Source organism: Dendrobates tinctorius, unplaced genomic scaffold (assembly GCF_039654945.1).
Source record: "Dendrobates tinctorius isolate UK_male_01 unplaced genomic scaffold, ASM3965494v1 ptg000143l, whole genome shotgun sequence".
NCBI classification, from domain to species: Eukaryota; Metazoa; Chordata; class Amphibia; order Anura; family Dendrobatidae; genus Dendrobates; species Dendrobates tinctorius.
Window position 1 is genome coordinate 14354997 of NW_027361810.1, and position 18896 is coordinate 14373892.

The 18896-nt window shown below is 44.2% G+C and overlaps 1 protein-coding gene across 2 annotated transcripts in view; it reads right to left on the reverse strand.

Moving 5' to 3' along the window:
• ZRANB3 (zinc finger RANBP2-type containing 3) overlaps positions 1–18896 on the reverse strand; it is a 247059-nt gene that overhangs the window by 84058 nt on the left and 144105 nt on the right. For both annotated transcript variants that reach the window (XM_073545539.1, XM_073545540.1), the window contains exons 9-11: positions 9130–9249; positions 7309–7428; positions 4291–4470 (exon numbers count right to left, since the gene is read on the reverse strand). In XM_073545539.1, coding sequence (XP_073401640.1) covers positions 4291–4470; positions 7309–7428; positions 9130–9249 — 420 coding nt within the window. The remainder of the gene's footprint in view (positions 1–4290; positions 4471–7308; positions 7429–9129; positions 9250–18896) is intronic.

The window sequence follows — 18896 nt, forward strand, 5'->3', positions numbered from 1 at the left end:
CGGTGTGTCCAAATAAAGGCAAGACTACTGAAGAAGGCTGTCCCACATTATTAAGCAGCCTACATTTTTTGCCAAAATGGGAAAGAAAAAGGATGTGTCGGCTCCTGAGAAGCAACAAATTGTGGAGTATTTAGGTCAAGGCATGACTACAATCAACATTGCCAAGACACTTCATCGTGATCATCGCACAATCAAGAAGTATGTCGCTGATTCCCAGCACACACGTGTGCGGCTGATAAGGAAAAATTGAGGACTCTTTCCAACAGGCAATTGCGTCAGGTTAAAAGAGCAGCTGCAAAAATGCCTTGTCATAGCAGCAGACAAGTTTTTGAAGCTGCTGGTGCCTCCAACGTCCCCCGAACAAAAAGATGCAGGGTCCTTCAGAGGTTTGCAGCTGTGCGTAAGCCATCCTGTCGACCACCTCTATCCACAGCACACAAGCAGAAACGGCTCCAGTGGCCAAACGATACATGAAGACTGATGAGTGCCGTGCAACGCTCGATGGTCCAGATGGATGGAGTGGAGGATAGCTGGTTGATGGACACCCCATGAAAACACGGCTAAGGCGCCAACAAGGAGGAGGTGGAGTAATGTTTTGGGCTGGAATCATGGGGAGAGAGATTGTCGGCCCCTTTAGGATCCCTGAAGGGGTAAAGATGAACTCCATAATCTATGTGGAGTTTCTAAAACAGCACTTCCTGCCATGGTTCAAGAGGAAGAACCGTGCTTTCCGCAGCAAGATCATTTTCATGCATGATAATGCACCGTCTCATGCTGCAAATAACACATCTGCATCTCTGGCTGCTATGGGCATAAAAGAGGACAAACTTATGGTATGGCCACCATCTTCCCCTGACCTCAACCCCATTGAGAACCTCTGGAGCATCATCAAAAGGAGTGTCTATGATGGCGGGAGGCAGCTCACATCTAAGCAACAGCTCTGGGAGGGGATTCTGTCCACAGACAAAACAAGTGAAGCACAAACCATCCAAAAACTGACAAATTCAATGGACGAGAGAGTTCAGAAGCTTCTTTCCAACAAGGGTCCTATGTGCAAATGTAACATCACCGAGAATGAAGTTTTGACGTGAAAACTGTTTGATTTCATTTTGTAATAAGCTGATAATGCTTATAATTTCACAATTCACCATTTTTTTTGCTCAAAATAAAAATAAAAAGGTTGAAAACTCTGCTGTGCATAATAATTTGGAACATGCATTTTGAGTGTTTCTTATTTTTAAAATTATACTGTTTTCATAGGCAGTTTGTTCAAAAATATTGCAATTATACTAGAATATTAGATGACTGGAATATAACAATGACTGCAATTCATATAGGTAATTTAGAGAAAATAGGAGGAAATATTTTTTGAATAATAATTTGGAACACAGTGTATTAAAGGAGCATTGCCCAAAATTGAAAATTATCCGTAGAATAATGGGGTCTGACCACTGGGACACACAGCGATCCTGAGAGGGAGATACACAGAGCCCTTTCTTGAATGAAGCAGAGGTGTACATTCTCATCATCCTCTCCGCTCGTTCTCTATGGCACCGCTGGAAAGAGCTGTACTCTGCTTTCTACCAGAGGGCGGAGGTTAAGCAGGCGCCATTATGCTTCACTCACGATGGATGTCTGCAAAGTCCCCTTATTAGGGTCTCTGCGGGACCCATTGGTCGTACCCCCAGTGATCCTATCCTATTAGGAGACCTACTGATCACGGGGTATGACTGATGGGTCTTGCAATGGTCCTAAGTTCTAGGTTCTGTGTTCCAGGCTCTGCAGAATGGAATGGAGGGGCACGTGCGTGACCTCGGCTCCTATGCGAGTGCATCACTCTACTACACTGTGTTCCAAATTATTATGCAAATTGGATTTAAGTGTCATAAAGATGTAATTTTTTGTTTTTCAAATAAACTCATAGATGCTATTGTGTATCAGGGCTCTTTGGATCACTGAAATCAATCTCAAACGCCTGTGATAATTAGTTTACCAGGTGAGCCCAATTAAAGGAAATCTACTTAAGAATGATGTTCCACATTATTAAGCAGGGCACAGGTTTCAAGGAATTTAGGAAAGAAAACAGATCTCTCTGCTGCTGAAAAGAATCAAATAGTGCAATGCCTTGGTCAAGAGAAGAAAACATTAGATATTTCCCAAAAACTTAAACATGATCATCGCACTGTTAAGAGATTTGTGGTTGATTCTGAGCACAGATATGTTTGTGCTGATAAAGGCAGAATGAGGAAGGTTTCTGCCAGGCAAGTTCATCCGATTAAGAGAGCAGCTGCTAAAAAGCCATTACAAACCAGCAAACAGATATTTTAAGCTGCTGGTGCCTCTGGAGTCCCTCGAACCTCAAGGTGTAGGATCCTTCAAAGGCTTGCTGTGGTGCATAAACCTACTATTCGGCCACTCCTAAACAGTGTTCACAAGCAAAAATGGTAGCAGTGGGCCCAGACATACATGAAGACTAATTTTCAAACAGTCTTGTTTACTGATGAGTGTCGAGCAACCCTGGATGGTCCAGATGGAGTAGTGGATGGTTGGTGGATGGCCACTATGTCCCAACAAGGCTGCGACATCAGCAAGGAGGTGGAGGAGTCATGTTTTGGGCCGGAATCATGGGGAAACAGCTGGTAGGGCTCTTTAAGGTTCCTGAAGGTGAGAAAATGACCTCTGCAAAGTACTGTATATAGAGTTTCTGACTGACAGCTGTCTTACATGGTATAAAAAGCAGAAACGTGCCCTCAGGAGCAAAATCCTCTTCATGCATGACAATACACCATCTCATGCTGCAAAGAATACCTCTGAGTCATTGACTGCTATGGGCATAAAAGGAGATAAACTCATGGTGTGGCCACCATCTTTCCCTGACCTCAACCCTATAGAGAACCTTTGGAGTATCATCAAGCAAAAGATCTATGAGGGTGGGAGGCAGTTCACATCAAAACAGCAGCTCTGGGAGGCTATTCTGACTTCATGCAAAGAAATACAAGCAGAAACTCTCCAAAAAACTCACAAGTTCAATGGATGCAAGAATTGTGAAGGTGATATCAAAGAAGGGTTCCTATGATAGCATGTAACTTGGCCTGTTAGGATGTTTTGGAGTTAAATAGCTTTTTTGTTCGGTGAATGTGACCTCCTAATGCTGCAAATTCCACAAATGAGCATTTTCAGTTCCTTAAAACATATCAAATGTTTAGAAATTCTACTGTGCATAATAATTTGGAACAGTGCAATTTGAGTTTATTCATTTTGGAGATTATACTGTTATTATTGGGAGGTTTCTTCAATAAAATTCGATGCATAATCTAACGGGTGATGACTTATTAGACTGACTGTCATTTGTACCGACTATTTAGGAAAATCAGAGAAAAATATCATTTGCATAATGATTTGGAACACAGTGTATACCGCCAGTCTTGTACACAATGAATGGAGGGGAGCTTGCGCATTCTCCTCCGCTCCAAACATTTCCAATCCCGGACCACCCCTTTAAGGAATACTTCTATTACCTAGATCTATAACATCAGAATAAATGGTAAATATAAATCTACTGTGTATCATATATCCACAGATATCAATAAATAAGGATAAAAAAAAAATAATAATTAAGTCAGACTATAATGATCAGGAGGTTTCTTCCTTTTACCCATCATTTATTCTCATGTTGGGGGCTTTATCGCCCTTCTTTCCGGAATAACGCAGAATCGTATCGTACGCCGGCATTGTCTGGATTCGAGCGGAGCACAGAGAACATGACGACTTGCCGTTTGCATGAGGCGCAGTCCCAGTTAGCGCTGTATTCATGTCACTTCATGCGGGAACTTGAGCTGACGAGATCAGTAATACGGAAAAAGTATATATATAATAAAATACATAAAACACCTGACACCTGCTACATCATTTTTTTTTTTTTTTTTTTTTTAACATGTGCAAGAATGTGACTTTTTCCAGGGTCTTCCTTTTCTTTCCTTTTCTCTTGCCGGAGCCCCGCTCCCCCCCCGCCTCACCATCTTCACTTTGTTGAATGACATTGCTACCAAATTAATTGAAGCGGGCGATAGGAGCTGGAGTGGGCGTGAAACTATGAAAAGATGACATGTTGTGTGTGACTCACTCTTCATTAAATCTGAGGGTTTCTCAGCCGAGATTTTTTATTTATTTTTTATTTTTTTATTTTTAAGATTAGTCAATCTGAGGGGAGTGAAGACGGCGAATGCCGATATATAGATATTTTTACCCGGCGCTGCGGCAGTCTTCTGCACTACTGCGGCATTCTCGTACCTTCCTGTTCAGCATCCCCCACATCAGCGTGTCCAGGGTCCCTTTGGCGATCAGATAATGGATGTGCACGGAGCTGCTCTGTCCGATGCGGTGGGCTCTGTCCTCGGCTTGTTTGATGTGACCTGGATCCCAGTAAAGCTCAGCGAACACGACGTGGGTGGCAGCCGTGAACGTCAGCCCCTTGTCCGAGAAAAGAAACCGAAGTGTAAAAAAAAAAAAGAACGTGAAAGCAAAGGAATATATCCGTCATCTATATAACTATCAGCGATGCAATGAAGCCGAGAGAAGGATGAGCAGCTGAGGTGCTGACTACGTCTATAAAGGGGGCACCGATGGTCTCTTGCCCCAGGCAACACCTTTCCGCCTGGCAACAGAGAACCCCTTTTACAGGGATAATACACAGCAGATTTTAAACAGAAAATTTGTAAGCTGAAAATCTTCCGCGTATTACAGCAGCGGTATCATAGATGAGATTACACTAAATGTCATCCAGGCCGTGTACAGAAAATCCTCCCCAAAAAAATGCCTGGATTTAGTGGTGGATATCACTCCGGTGAAGCGAGAGGCAAACGAAATCCACAGCATTGGGAACCTCACCTTAAAGAGGCTATCCAAAGCCGCTCACTTCTGCAACAGGAAGAAAGATGAGCAGCAGGTGAGGATCCACGGCCTCCAAAGAGGGTCCTGTGCAAAGCAGCAATCAAGCAGCAGTCTACAAATACAGTGGGTAAGGAAAGTTTTCAGGCGCCTTTACATTTCTCACTCTTTGTTTCAATGCAGCCATTTGGTAAATTCAAAAAAGTTGTTTTATTCCTCATTAATGTAAACTCTGCACCCCACCTTGAATGAATGAAAAAAAAAAAAACGAAAAACTGAAATATCACATGGTCATAAGTATTCAGACCCTTTGCTCAGACACTCATATAGTTTTGGCCAAAAGTATTCACACCCCATGCAATTTTGTCAGATAATACTCAGTTTCTTCCTGAAAATGATTGCAAACACAAATTCTTTGTTATTATTATCTTCATTTAATTTGTCTTAAATGAAAAAACACAAAAAGAATTGTCCTAAAGCTAAATTGGATATAATTCCTCACCAAACATAAAAAAGAGGGTGGACAAAAGTATTGGCACTGTTCGAAAAATCATGTGATGCTTCTCTAATTTGTGTAATTAACAGCACCTGTAACTTACCTGTGGCACCTAACAGGTGTTGGCAATAACTAAATCACCGCGCTATACTGGGAACTGAAAAAATAATATAACTGAGTACTTACTTGCTGCTGTGTGAAAAAATCACGTGGTGGTGGATGTATAGCAGTATTCTGAGACTATTCACCTTGTCATAGATGTATATTGCCTTGCATTTGGATGCCAAATTGCTGAGTAGATAATATAGGGTTAAATGGAGGTGAGCCCGTTAGTGTTTCAGAGGGAAAAAAATAAATAAATAAATAAAATAAAATATGAACTAATCTTGAGCAATCGTGGGAGAACAGCCTTGGTGAGAGAGGTAAAGAAGAACCCAAAGATCACTGTGGCTGAGCTTCACAAATGCAGTAGAGAGATTGGAGAAAGTTCCACAAAGTCAACTAATCACTGCAGCCCTCCACCAGTCGGGCCATTATGGCAGAGAGGCCCGACGGTAGCCTCTGCCCAGTGCAAGACATATGAAAGCCCGCATAGAGTTGCTAAAAACACACACAAAGGACTCCCAGACTATGAGAAATAAAATTCTCTAGTCTGATGAGATGAAGATAGAACTTTTTGGTGATAGTTCTAAGCGGTTTGAATGGAGAAAATTAGGCACTGCTCATCACCTGCCCAATACAATCCCAACAGTGAAACATGGTGGTGGCAGCATCATGCTATGGGGGTGTTTTTCAGCTGCAGGGACAGGACGACTGGTTGCAATTGAAGGAAACATGAATGCGGCCAAGTACAGACATATCCTGGATGAAAACCTCTTCTAGAGTGACCTGGACCTCAGACTTGGCCGAAGGTTCACCTTCCAACAAGACAATGACCCTAAGCACACAGCTAAAATAACAAAGGTGTGGCTTCAGAAGAACTCTGTGACCATCCAACCTGATGGAACTGGAGAGGATCTGCAAGGAAGAATGGCAGGGGATCTCAAATCCAGGGGTGAAAAACTTGTTGCATCATTCCCAAGAGGACTCATGGCTGTACTAGCTCAAAAGGTGCGTCTACTCAATACTGAGCAAAGGGGCTGAATACTTATGACCATGTGAGATTTCAGTTTTTCTTTTTTAATAAATTTGCAAAAATTTCTACATTTCTGTTTTTTTCAGTCAAGATGGGGTGCAGAGTGTACATTAAGGAGAGAAAATTAACTTTTTTGAAATTACTAAATGGCTGCAATGAAAAAAAAGTGAAAAATTTAAAAGGGGTCTGAATACTTTCCATACCCACTGGAACTAATAGAACTGGCGCTTGATTCTTGTTGCTATATGGCAGGCAGCCATCAGTGCCATACCAACAGCGCCAATTCTCTCCCAATCACTGGGTTCTGACGTACTCCACATAAATGGAGAGATGAACATGCTAGTGCTCCAACTACAGGACTGTGGGCGGTAACTGCATCCAGTGCATGGAGCACCAACAATCCAATTTTGGGACGGTGGGAGATAACTGAGTAAATTACATGCCAGATAACCACTCCATCTATGGAACTGCGAGAGATAACCGATCAAAGAGCATCCAGGACCGCCGCTCCAATTATTGGGCTGGTGGAGATAACAGAGTACTACAAATGAAGGTCACACGTCTCCAATCTATTGGGAGACATATAGTTGGAGCGGTGGTCCTGCATGCAGCTATCGCCCACAGTCCTTTTGGTATTGTTGAGGGTCCCAGTGCTCGGCCCGCCATTAATCAGTAGGGTATCACGTATACTTTGAGATTTTTTACTTTAATTTTTTTTTATGTCTAAAAAAAACAAAATGTACAGCAAAAATCAATAGTAAACCAAGAATTCTGATCACTTGTTTCTTACCTGTCCGGCAGCTTGGATACTGAGTATAGCCACACGGGTAACCGGGTCATTCTGGAACTGATGAACCAGGTGAATTCTCTCTGCAGATGGAACGCTCCCGTCGATTCGGATATAGCGGGCCTGTAATCAAATTGTGAGCAAACAGCAGATTTTCCTGGAGAAAGCTGCAATCAGCTACTCACGCGAGTGCAGCAGAACGAGAGCAGCCACCACCTCAGCTTGCCCAAAAAGAATGCAAACACCTCTATGATGTCCAAAGAGACATAAGGGCAATGACTTACTGGTGATAAAACCCCATCATGGTTCAGTTCACAAATTTCCTTTAGATTTGGTGCGAGTCCCAGGAAAACCTCTGGCCGTTCCGCAGGGAATCGGCATAGGCGAAAAGTATTTCATTTTCCCAGAATGTGTTGGACTATCTTTTTTTTCAGTACAGTTAAAAGTTTTCATTATGAAGGGGAACAATAAAAAGATTATATATATTTATTTTATTTAAAATGGAAGTCGATGATCGACGTCTTTTGCTGAGCTCCTACCCTGAACCAGACATCAGAAAATACTTCTGATCTACAGGGAGGCAGTTGCTTGGGCAATAAGTAATCCTTAACACAGGTCATCAAAGTCAGATTGGTGGGGGTCCGACACCTGATCAGCTGTGACTGCCTCCCCCGCATGTGAAACTTGAAAAGAGTTGCACTGCACAGATTCATCCAATATGCAGTGGACGCTGCTGGGAGAAGACTGCTGATGAGTGGAGGTCCCGGACCCCAACCTATATGGTAGTAATGACCGACCCCAAGGAAATGTTAAAAATAATGTGACCGAACGAGCCCTTTAAGGCCAATGCAGCCCGTTGGCGAGCCAGGATCTATCGGCACAGAATGGTTAAGATGTCCTGACGTGAACTACCTGGGGTCATTACATGGTCCTAGGCCCATGTCGGCATATAAACCTGTGCTTTAAAGGGGGCAAGGTGCTGCTGACCGTCAGAATAAACCATCCTATCTGCCAACCAACAAGCGTTCTGCTCATGCGTCAGGTCACCTTCATGGCATACAGACAGCGGCTTCCCTGCTAAATCCAACCCCATTATCCGGTAATGGAAACGAATAGATAAATTATTCTTGTAAAACGTGATATTTGTCTGATTAAATATATAAGTTAGGGCGCAAAATGAGTGAAGTGGTCACTGAACGGACGCGTGCGCAGAGACAGAAGAACGGGAGTGTTACAGTGAACGATCCCGCCGCTTGCTACAGTACCCGGCGCCGTATACACATTTTTGCAGAGGTGACAGATCGATGCCTATAATGAGGTTAAACACAAAGGAAGTTCCAGATTGAAGATGTGTTCTGAAGAAATGGCGAGGTCCTGCCACGCCGAGCTTACATTTTAAGGTGGTTATTAATTAAACTGTCACTAGCGCTTTATTGACTGTCGTTCTCTGACACCGTGCATCGCCGAGCCATTAATGGGCTGAAATCACCTCCAATTAAGACTTCCCATCTCCCCTGGGGCGCGCGCTCACAGTTTTTCTTAGTAAATATGAACATAAGAAAAGCTGTCTTGCATAATTAAAGAGCCCTACATACGCTCACGGCCGCCATCTTGTGCGCAGGGGGATGCATCAGTAACGATATTCGGTCAGCCCACCCGGTCTGTGCTATAGATGGCGGCAGACAGGAAACGTCACCAACACCGGAGAGGAGACCTCCAACCACATGTGCATTTATGTAGAACGGGTCTGATCTACATAGACCTGGCACCCGGATCAGGCTGAACCTCGGGCCACCAGCTCGGCACCACGGAGGCTTCACTCACCTTACTCTCGATAGCGGCCTCAGTGCAGGCCTGGAGCATGGAGAGATGGTGCCCGAACACCAAGAACTTCAGCTTCTCATTTTCCAACATCATTTTAATGTAATCTTTCACGGCCCCAGCCTGAAAAACACAACAATCTATCATTCTGACACTGCAAATTGAGACTGAGAGAAAGAGACTGGAAGAAACTCACTCAAGACTACAAGTTATTGCGGGTAGTTAGGAAGAGCAGCAGCCGAGACATGTGAGAAACAGTGACAGCGTTATTCACGTCCAAGAGCAGCAATCTATAGAGCAGGAGTCCAGAGATCATCACATCCAGTCACATATAGAATAGATCATGAGCCACTGTACGCCCTGTACTATTCTCCAGAGCTGCACTCACTATTCTGCTGGTGCAGTCACTGTGTACATACACTACATTACTGATCCCGAGTTACATCCTGTATTATACTCCAGAGCTGCACTCACTATTCTGCTAGTGCAATCATTGTGTACATACATTACATTACTGATCCTGAGTTACATCCTGTATTATACTCCAGAGCTGCACTCACTATTCTGCTGGTGCAGTCACTGTGTACATACATTACATTACTGATCCTGAGTTACATCCTGTATTATACTCCAGAGCTGCACTCACTATTCTGCTGGTGCAATCACTGTGTACATACATTACTGATCCTGAGTTAAATCCTGTATTATACTCCAGAGCTGCACTCGCTATTCTGCTGGTGCAGTCACTGTGTACATACATTACATTACTTATGGATTACTGCACCAGCAGAATACTGAGCTCAGTTCTGGAGTATAATACAGAATATAACTTTGCATCAGTACAGGATAAGTAATGCAATATATATATATATATATATATATATATATATATATATATATATATACACATACATATACACATACACACACAGTGACTGCACCAGCAGAATAGTGAGTGCAGCTCTGAAGTACAATACAGGAGGTAACTCAGGTTCATACTCCGTGTGAAGAATATATTACCATTCTTGTCCTGGACTGTATCCTCCTCTCAGTTTATGGCTCGTACATGAAAGCACTGGATTTATTGTGTTACTTGCTCTTTATACCTCTGAACAGTTGCTCGATGGTGGAGGAACTACGGCTGATTTCATGCGGTGTTTGGGCACTTATGTGTCACATCTATCATGCATCGTCCATGTTGCTCCATCTGCGGCATTTTCACCAGTGATCACTATCCTGACACCATCAATACTAGATCCCTGGTGTATCCGGAGCAGATAAGCAGCGCGAGGCAGAAACGCGGCAGAAGAGAAGAGGTCGGGGCAGGTGCTGTCATTCTAACGCACAGAACCGAATGGAATAGATTCCGGGGTCTATACGCCCTCGTATCCGCCGGTGTAATGCAGGTATCAGTGGTGTCATGGATTTTAATTAGTGATGAATAATTTACTGCTTACCGCTGTAACCCCCGCAGCCCCCGAGACGGCTCCGGCTCTAAATTGACGAGATAAGCTATTAACACTCATTAACCCCTTTAAGCCTGGTGCAATCTACATATGCACAGCTGTGCACCAGATACGGTGCGAACCCCTCGGCAGCGTCGGAGGGGTTAAGGCTGCAGTTTACGAGAATCCTCAAGAAGGAGATGAACAAATGCATTAATAAAATATTCAGTATAATGTGCTCATTAAACCCGAGCCTGAAATATACCGGAGCCTCAGCGCCCCCCGTCCCTTCTCCAACTCTGCAGCCCCCTGAAGAGAATATACCAATGTGCCACAAATAATACACAAGAATATAAAGGGGGAAACATTAATAATTCACGGCCACAAGATGGGCGTCTGATATGATCAAATAACCGTTTAGGGACATTTTCGGATTGTACGCGGAGGTCGTGGTGGGGCCATCGGAGGTGTCGGGGAGGAGACGTGAAAACCTCATGTTTAGGTAATGCTCTCATTTACATAACTTTATACTAATCATTTCCGGGAAGCTTTAGGCTGTGTGCCCACTTTGCATTTTTTTTTTTTTTTTTTTAAGTGTTTTTCCGCTTTTTTGCTGCAGTGGAAACGCTTAAAAAAACCCGCATCCCATGCAATCCTATGGGATTCCGCAGTTGCTCTGCCCATGCTGCGGATTTTACCGCTGCGGAATCGCATAGCGGTAAAATCCGCAGCATGTTCATTAATTTTGCGGAATCGCAGCGATTCCGCAGCCATAGGATTCCATTGAAACGCTCACTTAACGCATGTGGCTATGCTCACCATGTATAAAGTGAGCGCTTCATGTGCGGATGGTACCCAGAGTCTGGAGGAGAGGAGACTTTCTTCCAGTCCCTGGGTACCATAATCCAAATTGAATTAAAATAAAAAATAGTGATATACTCGCCTTCTGATGGCCCCTGGAGCTCTCCCGCCTCTCAGCCATGCGGCCAGCATCTTCCGGTTCCAGGGATGCATTGCGCGAATCACCCTAGATGACGTCACGGTCGCGTGACCATTACGTCATCTGAGTTGATTCTCACAGTGCATCCCTGGGAACGGAGCTTGCCGGCAGCGCGGCTGAGAGGCGGGAGAGCTCCGAGGGCCATCAGAAGGCGAGTATATCACTATTTTTTTTACATCCTATCTTTTACTATTGATGCTGCATAGGCAGCATCAATAGCAAAAAGGTGGTCACACTTGTCAAGCACTATGCTTGACAAGCGTGACCAACCTGTCAATCACCTTTCCAAGCGATGCTACAAATCGCTTGGAAAGCGCCAACATTCCACAAGCTAAACACGCTTGCAAAACGCATGCGAATTCCGCATCCGTTTTACCCGCGGCAGAGACTTGCGGAATTGCTGCAGAAAATTCCGAAGCATTTCTGCAACGTGGGCACATAGCCTTAATGCGGTAACGCTCCTCACCTCGCCCCCTGTCTGTCAGTGTTCCTCAAGGCTCAGTCCTCGGACCCCTACTCTTCTCCATCTACGTTTTCGGCCTGGGACAGCTCATAGAATCCCACGGCTTGCAGTACCACCTCTACGCCGATGACACACAGATCTACCTATCTGGACCCAACCTCGCCTCCTTACTGACTGACATCCCACAATGTCTGTCTGCTATCTCAGCCTTCTTTTCTGCTCGCTTTCTCAAACTGAACATGGACAAAACAGAATTCATCATCTTTCCCCCATCTCACTCTACCCCTCCACCAGACCTATCCATCAATGTCAATGGCTGCTCTCTATCCCCCGTCCCGCACGCTCGGTGCCTTGGGGTGATCCTCGACTCTGCCCTCTCTTTCAAAACACATATCCAAGCCCTCGCCTCCTCCTGCCGCCTCAAACTTAAAAAAATGTCCCCGATCCGCGCATTCCTCAACCATGAAACCACAAAAACACTATTGCATGCCCTTATCTCCCGCCTCGACTACTGCAGCCTCCTACTCTCTGGCCTCCCCTCCGGCACCACTCCAGTCTATCCTACACTCTGCTGCCCGAATATTCCACCTGTCTCCCCGCTATTCCCCAGCCTCCCCCCTATGCGAGGCCCTTCACTGGCTTCCTATTGTCCAGAGGCTTCAGTTCAAAACCCTAACCATGACATACAAAGCCATCCACAACCTGTCTCCTCCATACATCTGTAACCTGGTCTCCCGGTACCTACCCGCACGCAACATTCGATCCTCTCAAGATCTCCTTCTCTACTCCCCCCTTATCTCTTCTTCCCACAACCGCATACAAGACTTCTCCCGTGCTTCCCCCATACTCTGGAACTCTCTGCCGCAACACATTAGACTCTCACCAACAACAGAAACTTTCAAGAACCTGAAGACCCACCTGTTCCTACAAGCCTACAGCCTGCAATGATCCTCGGTCTACTGAACCACCGCACGACCTGCTCTACCCTCTCCTACTGTATCCTCACCCATCCCTGTAGACTGTGAGCCCTCGCGGGCAGGGTCCCCTCTCCTTCTGTACTTGTGTGTCCCTTGTCTTGCACATGTTTATTGTACTTGTCTATATTTCCCCTTTTCCCTGTAAAGCGCCATGGAATAAATGGCGCTATATATATATGTATAATAATAATGCGGTGTTAGAGTAAAAAGTCCCGGGAATGTGAAAGCTTAAGAATATGGATTTCCGATCTTAAATCCATTTTTTCCCCAGTTTTTTTCTTTAAGGGATCTGTATCCTTTCCTGATACAAAGCTTTATATTCTCATCTAACCACACTTACTGATCAGCCAAAACATTAAAACCTAATACTGTGCTGGACCCCCTTCATCCTGCCCCGATGAGACATGAAATCCAAAGGACATGAAGAGTCCTGTAGTATCTGCACTAAGACATTAGTAGCAGCTCCTCTCCATCCTGTATGCTATGCAATGCAGCCTCCATGGATCGGACGCTGTATTCCAGCACATTCCCATACATGATGGATCGGACCAGGATCTGGGGAATTGAAGACAAGTCATCTCTTCCTTCTCTCTGTTATCCTCAGACCTTCCCTGACTGGCCATTATCTGCTGAGAGAGACCCGGACAATAGGGAATCCTGCATCCAAAAATGAGGCACTGAGTCTGCACAGTGTTAGGTAGGTGGTACATGTCCATATGATGCCAGGACACAAGGTTATCAGCAGAACATTGCCCCATCACTCTGCTTCCGCAGGCTCATCTGCTTCCCATAGAGCATCCTGAGGTTATCTCTTCTACAGCCAAGTGATGAACTGGCCATTCACAAGATGGAAAAAGTAATTAATCAGACCAAGCGTCTTCTTCCATCGCTGCTTGGTCCAGTTTTGATGCTTATGTGCTGCTATATGCTCTATTCTATCATAGCTGAGATGCTCTGCTTGTCCTGAAACCTTTCTTTCATAGCTGTGATGCTCTGCATGTCCTAACACCATTCTATCATAGCTGAGAAACTCTGCATGTCCCGGCGCTGTTCTGTCATACCTGCGATGCTCTGCATGTCCTGACACCTTTCTATCATAGCTGAGAAGCTCTGCATGTCCTAGCACCTTACTATCATAGCTGCGATGCTCTGCATGTCCTGGCACCTTTCTATCATAGCTGCGATGCTCTGCATGTCCTGGCACCTTTCTATCATAGCTGTGATGCTCTGCATGTCCTGAAACCTTTCTATCATGGCTGCGATTCTCTGCATATCATATATATTTTATATAGTGAGCCAGTGACCGGTGTTATATGCGAGGGTCGCTATGTGTTCCCCAGGATGTGCAAAGAAGCATATGGAGGCAGTGGGAGTGTATTGCATAGCTGTGGTTGCAATGCAAAATAAAAGTGAGTATTGGTCTTGGGCATGCTATGTGTCCAAGGCAGATTTAAGAAAACCTGTTCTGGGCTTTTATTTTTGAATCGGACTACAGGATGGCAGCAGGGCAGTCCATTTCTTCTCCGACCCCGGGTTTTCCATGTGGCCGCTCCTTTGTAAAAAAAAAAAAAAAAACCCTGCAAGAGGGGGTTGGGTGTATCAGTGTGGAGTTTGCAGCAAGCAGAGCAGACAGCTCTGCAAAGGTTCAGCCTGTGTGAGTAAACACATAGCCCAGCAGTGCGAACTCCTTGCACCCCGCAGTGTGATACAGCGGTGCAGTTGCCCTTGGCAACCGAACACACTTTTGGACTGTCATGTTTCCCGGTTGCGATCCGGAGGATACTGAGGATACCGTGTGCTGTGCACAGTGTGACTTTGGACATTAAACACATTTTTGCTTTGAACTTTGCCGAGTCAACGCCTCATCACTGCACAGTGTGGACACCGCTGCAGTACAATAATTAATATATATATATATATATATATATATATATATATATATATATATATATATATATATATATATATATATATATACACACACATACACACACACACACACACTAATTAACAACTTCTGTTGTGCAGAAGTCTGGTGGATACACAGCTGATAATCCTACTGAATAGACTGTTAGAATTTGTATTAAGGCAAGAAAAAAGCAGCTAAGTAAAGAAAAGCGAGTGGCCATCATTACTTTAAGAAATGAAGGTCAGTCAGTCCGAAAAATTGGGATAATTTTGAAAGTGTCCCCAAGTGCAGTGGCAAAAACCATCAAGCGCTACAAAGAAACTGGCTCACATCAGGACCGCCCCAGGAAAGGAAGACCAAGAGTCACCTCTGCTGCGGAGGATAAGTTCATTCGAGTCACCAGCCTCAGAAATCGCAGGTTAACAGCAGCTCAGATTAGAGACCAGGTCAATGCCACACAGAGTTCTAGCAGCCGACACATCTCTACAACAACTGTTAAGAGGAGACTGTGCAGCACGCCTTCACGGTAACATAGCTGCTAGGAAACCACTGCTAAGGACAGGCAACAAGCAGAAGAGACTTGTTTGGGGTAAAGAACACAAGGAATGGACATTAGACCAGTGGAAATCTGTGCTTTGGTCTGATGAGTCCAAATTGGAGATCTTTGGTTCCAACCACCGACGCAGAAAAGGTGAACGGATGGACTCTACTTGCCTGGTTCCCACCGTGAAGCATGGAGGAGGAGGAGGTGTGATGGTGTGGGGGTGATTTGCTGGTGATACTGTTGGGGATTTATTTAAAATTGAAGGCATACTGAACCAGCATGGCTACCACAGCATCTTGCAGCGGCATGCTATTCCATCCGGTTCGCGTTTAGTTGGACCATCATTTATTTTTCAACAGGACAATGACCCCAAACACACCTCCAGGCTGTGTAAGGGCTATTTGACCAAGAAGGAGAGTGATGGGGTGCTACGCCAGATGACCTGGCCTCCACAGTCACCAGACCTGAACCTAATCGAGATGGTTTGGGGTGAGCTGGACGGCAGAGTGAAGGCAAAAGGGCCAACAAGTGCTAAGCATCTCTGGGAACTCCTTCAAGACTGTTGGAAGACTATTTCCGGTGACTACCTCTTGAAGCTCATCAAGAGAATGCCAAGAGTGTGCAAAGCAGTAATCAAAGCAAAAGGTGGCTACTTTCAAGAACCTAGAATATAAGACATGTTTTCAGTTGTTTTACACTTTTTTGTTAATTATATAATTCCACATGTGGTAATTCATAGTTTTGATGCCTTCAGAATGAATCTACAATTTTCATAGTCATGAAAATAAAGAAAACTCTTTGAATGAGAAAATGAGAAGGTGTGTCCAAACCTTTTACTGTGTGTGTGTGTATATATATATATATATATATATATATATATATATATATATATATATATATATATATATATATATATATATTACACATACATACACACATCTCATTATATGATTTTTACACAATTTGTATTTTACTGCAAGAAATAAGTATTTGATACAAAAGAAAAACAGAACTTAATACTATTGGATACATAAGTCATTATTTGCAATTACAGAGGTCAGAAGATTCCTGTAGCTCTTGACCAAGTTTGCACAAAGTGCAGCAGGGATTTTGGCCCCCTCCTTCATACAGATCTTCTGCAGATCTTTCAGGTTTAGGGGCTGTCGCTGGGCAACATTAAGTTTCAGCTCCCTCCAAAGATTTTTTCATTGGGTTCAGATCTGGAGACTGGCTAAGCCACTCCAGGAACTTAAAATGCTTCTTAGAGGTGGATCACACTTCCGTTTTTTGACGTCCGTCAAAATCCGCCATTTTGCAAAAAAAACGGATCCGCTTTTTTTTTTTTTTTTTTTTGGCGGATCCGTTTTTTCCCAGAGAATTTTAGCGGATCCGTCAAAAAAAACGGATCCGGTAGCATCCGTTTGTGGCAAGACGGAAACGGATCCGTTTTTTCACACTTTGGCGGACGCCAAAAAACGGAAATGTGAAACAGGCCTTACGGAGCCACTCAGTTGCCCTGGCTGTGTGTTTTGGGTCATTTTCATGCTGGAAGATCCTGCCACGACCCATCTTCAATGTTTTAACTGAGGGAAGGAGGTTGTTGGCAAAAACCTTGCGATATGATGACCCCATTCATCCTCCCTTCAAAATGGTGCAGTCGTCCTGTCCACTTTTTCAGAAAAACACCCCCTAAACTGTGATACTTTCCCCACCATGCTTCACGGTTGGGATGATGTTCTTGGGGATGTGCTCGTCCTTCTTCCTCCAAACATGAGTGGAGTTGATAGCAAAAAACTTCTATTTTGGTCTCACCTGACCACATGACCTTTTCCCATGCCTCCGTTGGATCCTCCAGATGGTCATTGGGGAACTTCAAACGGGCCTGGACATGTTCTGGCATGAGCAGGGGGACCTTGCATACCCTGCAGGATTTTAATCCATGATGGCGTAGTATGCTACTAATGACAATGTTTGAGACTGTGGTCCCAGCTCTCTTCAGATCACTGACCGGGTCCTCCCTTGTAGTTTTGGGCAAATTCCTGACCTTTCTCAGTATCATCCTTACCTCACGAGGCAAAATCTTGCATGGAGCACCAGACTGAGGAAGATTGACAGTCATCTTGTGTTTCTTCCATTTTCTAATATCAGCACCAACAGTTGTTCTCTTCTCACCAAGCTGCTTGCCCATTATCCTGTAGCCCATTCCAGCCTTGTGCAGGTCTACAATTTTGTCCCTGGTGCCCTTAGACAGCTCTTTGGTCTTGGCTATGGTGGAGAGGCTGGTGTGTGAACAGGTGTCTTTTATACAAGTTACAAGTTCAAACAGGTGCAATTAATACAGGTAATGAGAGCAGAGTAGGAGGCTTTTTAAAGAAAAACTAACAGGTCTTTGAGAGCCAGAATTCTTGCTGGTTGGTCAGTGATGAGATACTTATTTAATGGAATAAAATGCAGTTTAATTATGTAAAAATCATACAATGTGTTTTTCTGGTTTTTATTAAAAGATTTTGTCTCTCACGGGTGAATTGTACCTACGATAAAAATTACACACCTCTCCATTCTTTATAGGTGGTAAAACTTCCAAAAACTGCAGTATATCCGATACTTATTTTCCCCACTGTATGTATACTTTGTGGACCCATAACATAGCCTCACAAACTTTTTTTGGGGTGAAATACTCCGATTTCGCACCTCCTAGCACTTCTCCAGAGTAGTTGGCTCATTTATTGAGTCGGGAATTATATTTTTGTTACGTAACACAATTTCGGATCTGTACTCTGGGTCAGCGCTAACGATAAAGGACGCCGCTGATGCATTTAGGGGAGGAAGGACGGTCACATTCCAAGTTACGAAAAGTGGTTTAAGAAAAATAAAAAGTTAATTTTGTCTTTATGGCAGAATCGTCTGCAGCGAAGATGTAGGAGCTGGGAAATAACGCACGGGCGTCGGCGATATGTCACCTAAACGGCACAATTTTAATACGCTGTGTGTGAGTGAAATCACATTGATGTCGGCTGCCAATAACACCGCGGCTTCTGATACCGATATAATCAATTTACGCTTCTGCGCTCCGGTGCCGAGTGTATTAATAGTAAATGTGATCGTTAGGAACGATTTGTCTGCAGGTAATGTGGAGAGGTAACTCCCTGTGGTGCCGGCGCGGTGACATCTTCTCATAGAGATACATTGTTGTCTGCTAATCTGAAACGCGCCGTTATTAGAAGCAGCACAGTTTCCATGGCAACCCCGAGTCATAAACCTTTGGTGGGTGTTCGGGTCTTTTTGCCTCAAGAAATAGCATCTGGCTTGGCAAAAAGCTGTTGTTTTGAGGGAGACGAGGAAAAAAAAAAAAAAAAACAGAAGCAAGTGAAGAACATATGCATCGCACTATGGATTTTGTCTTGACGGGAGAATTTTTTTTTTTTTCCCCAA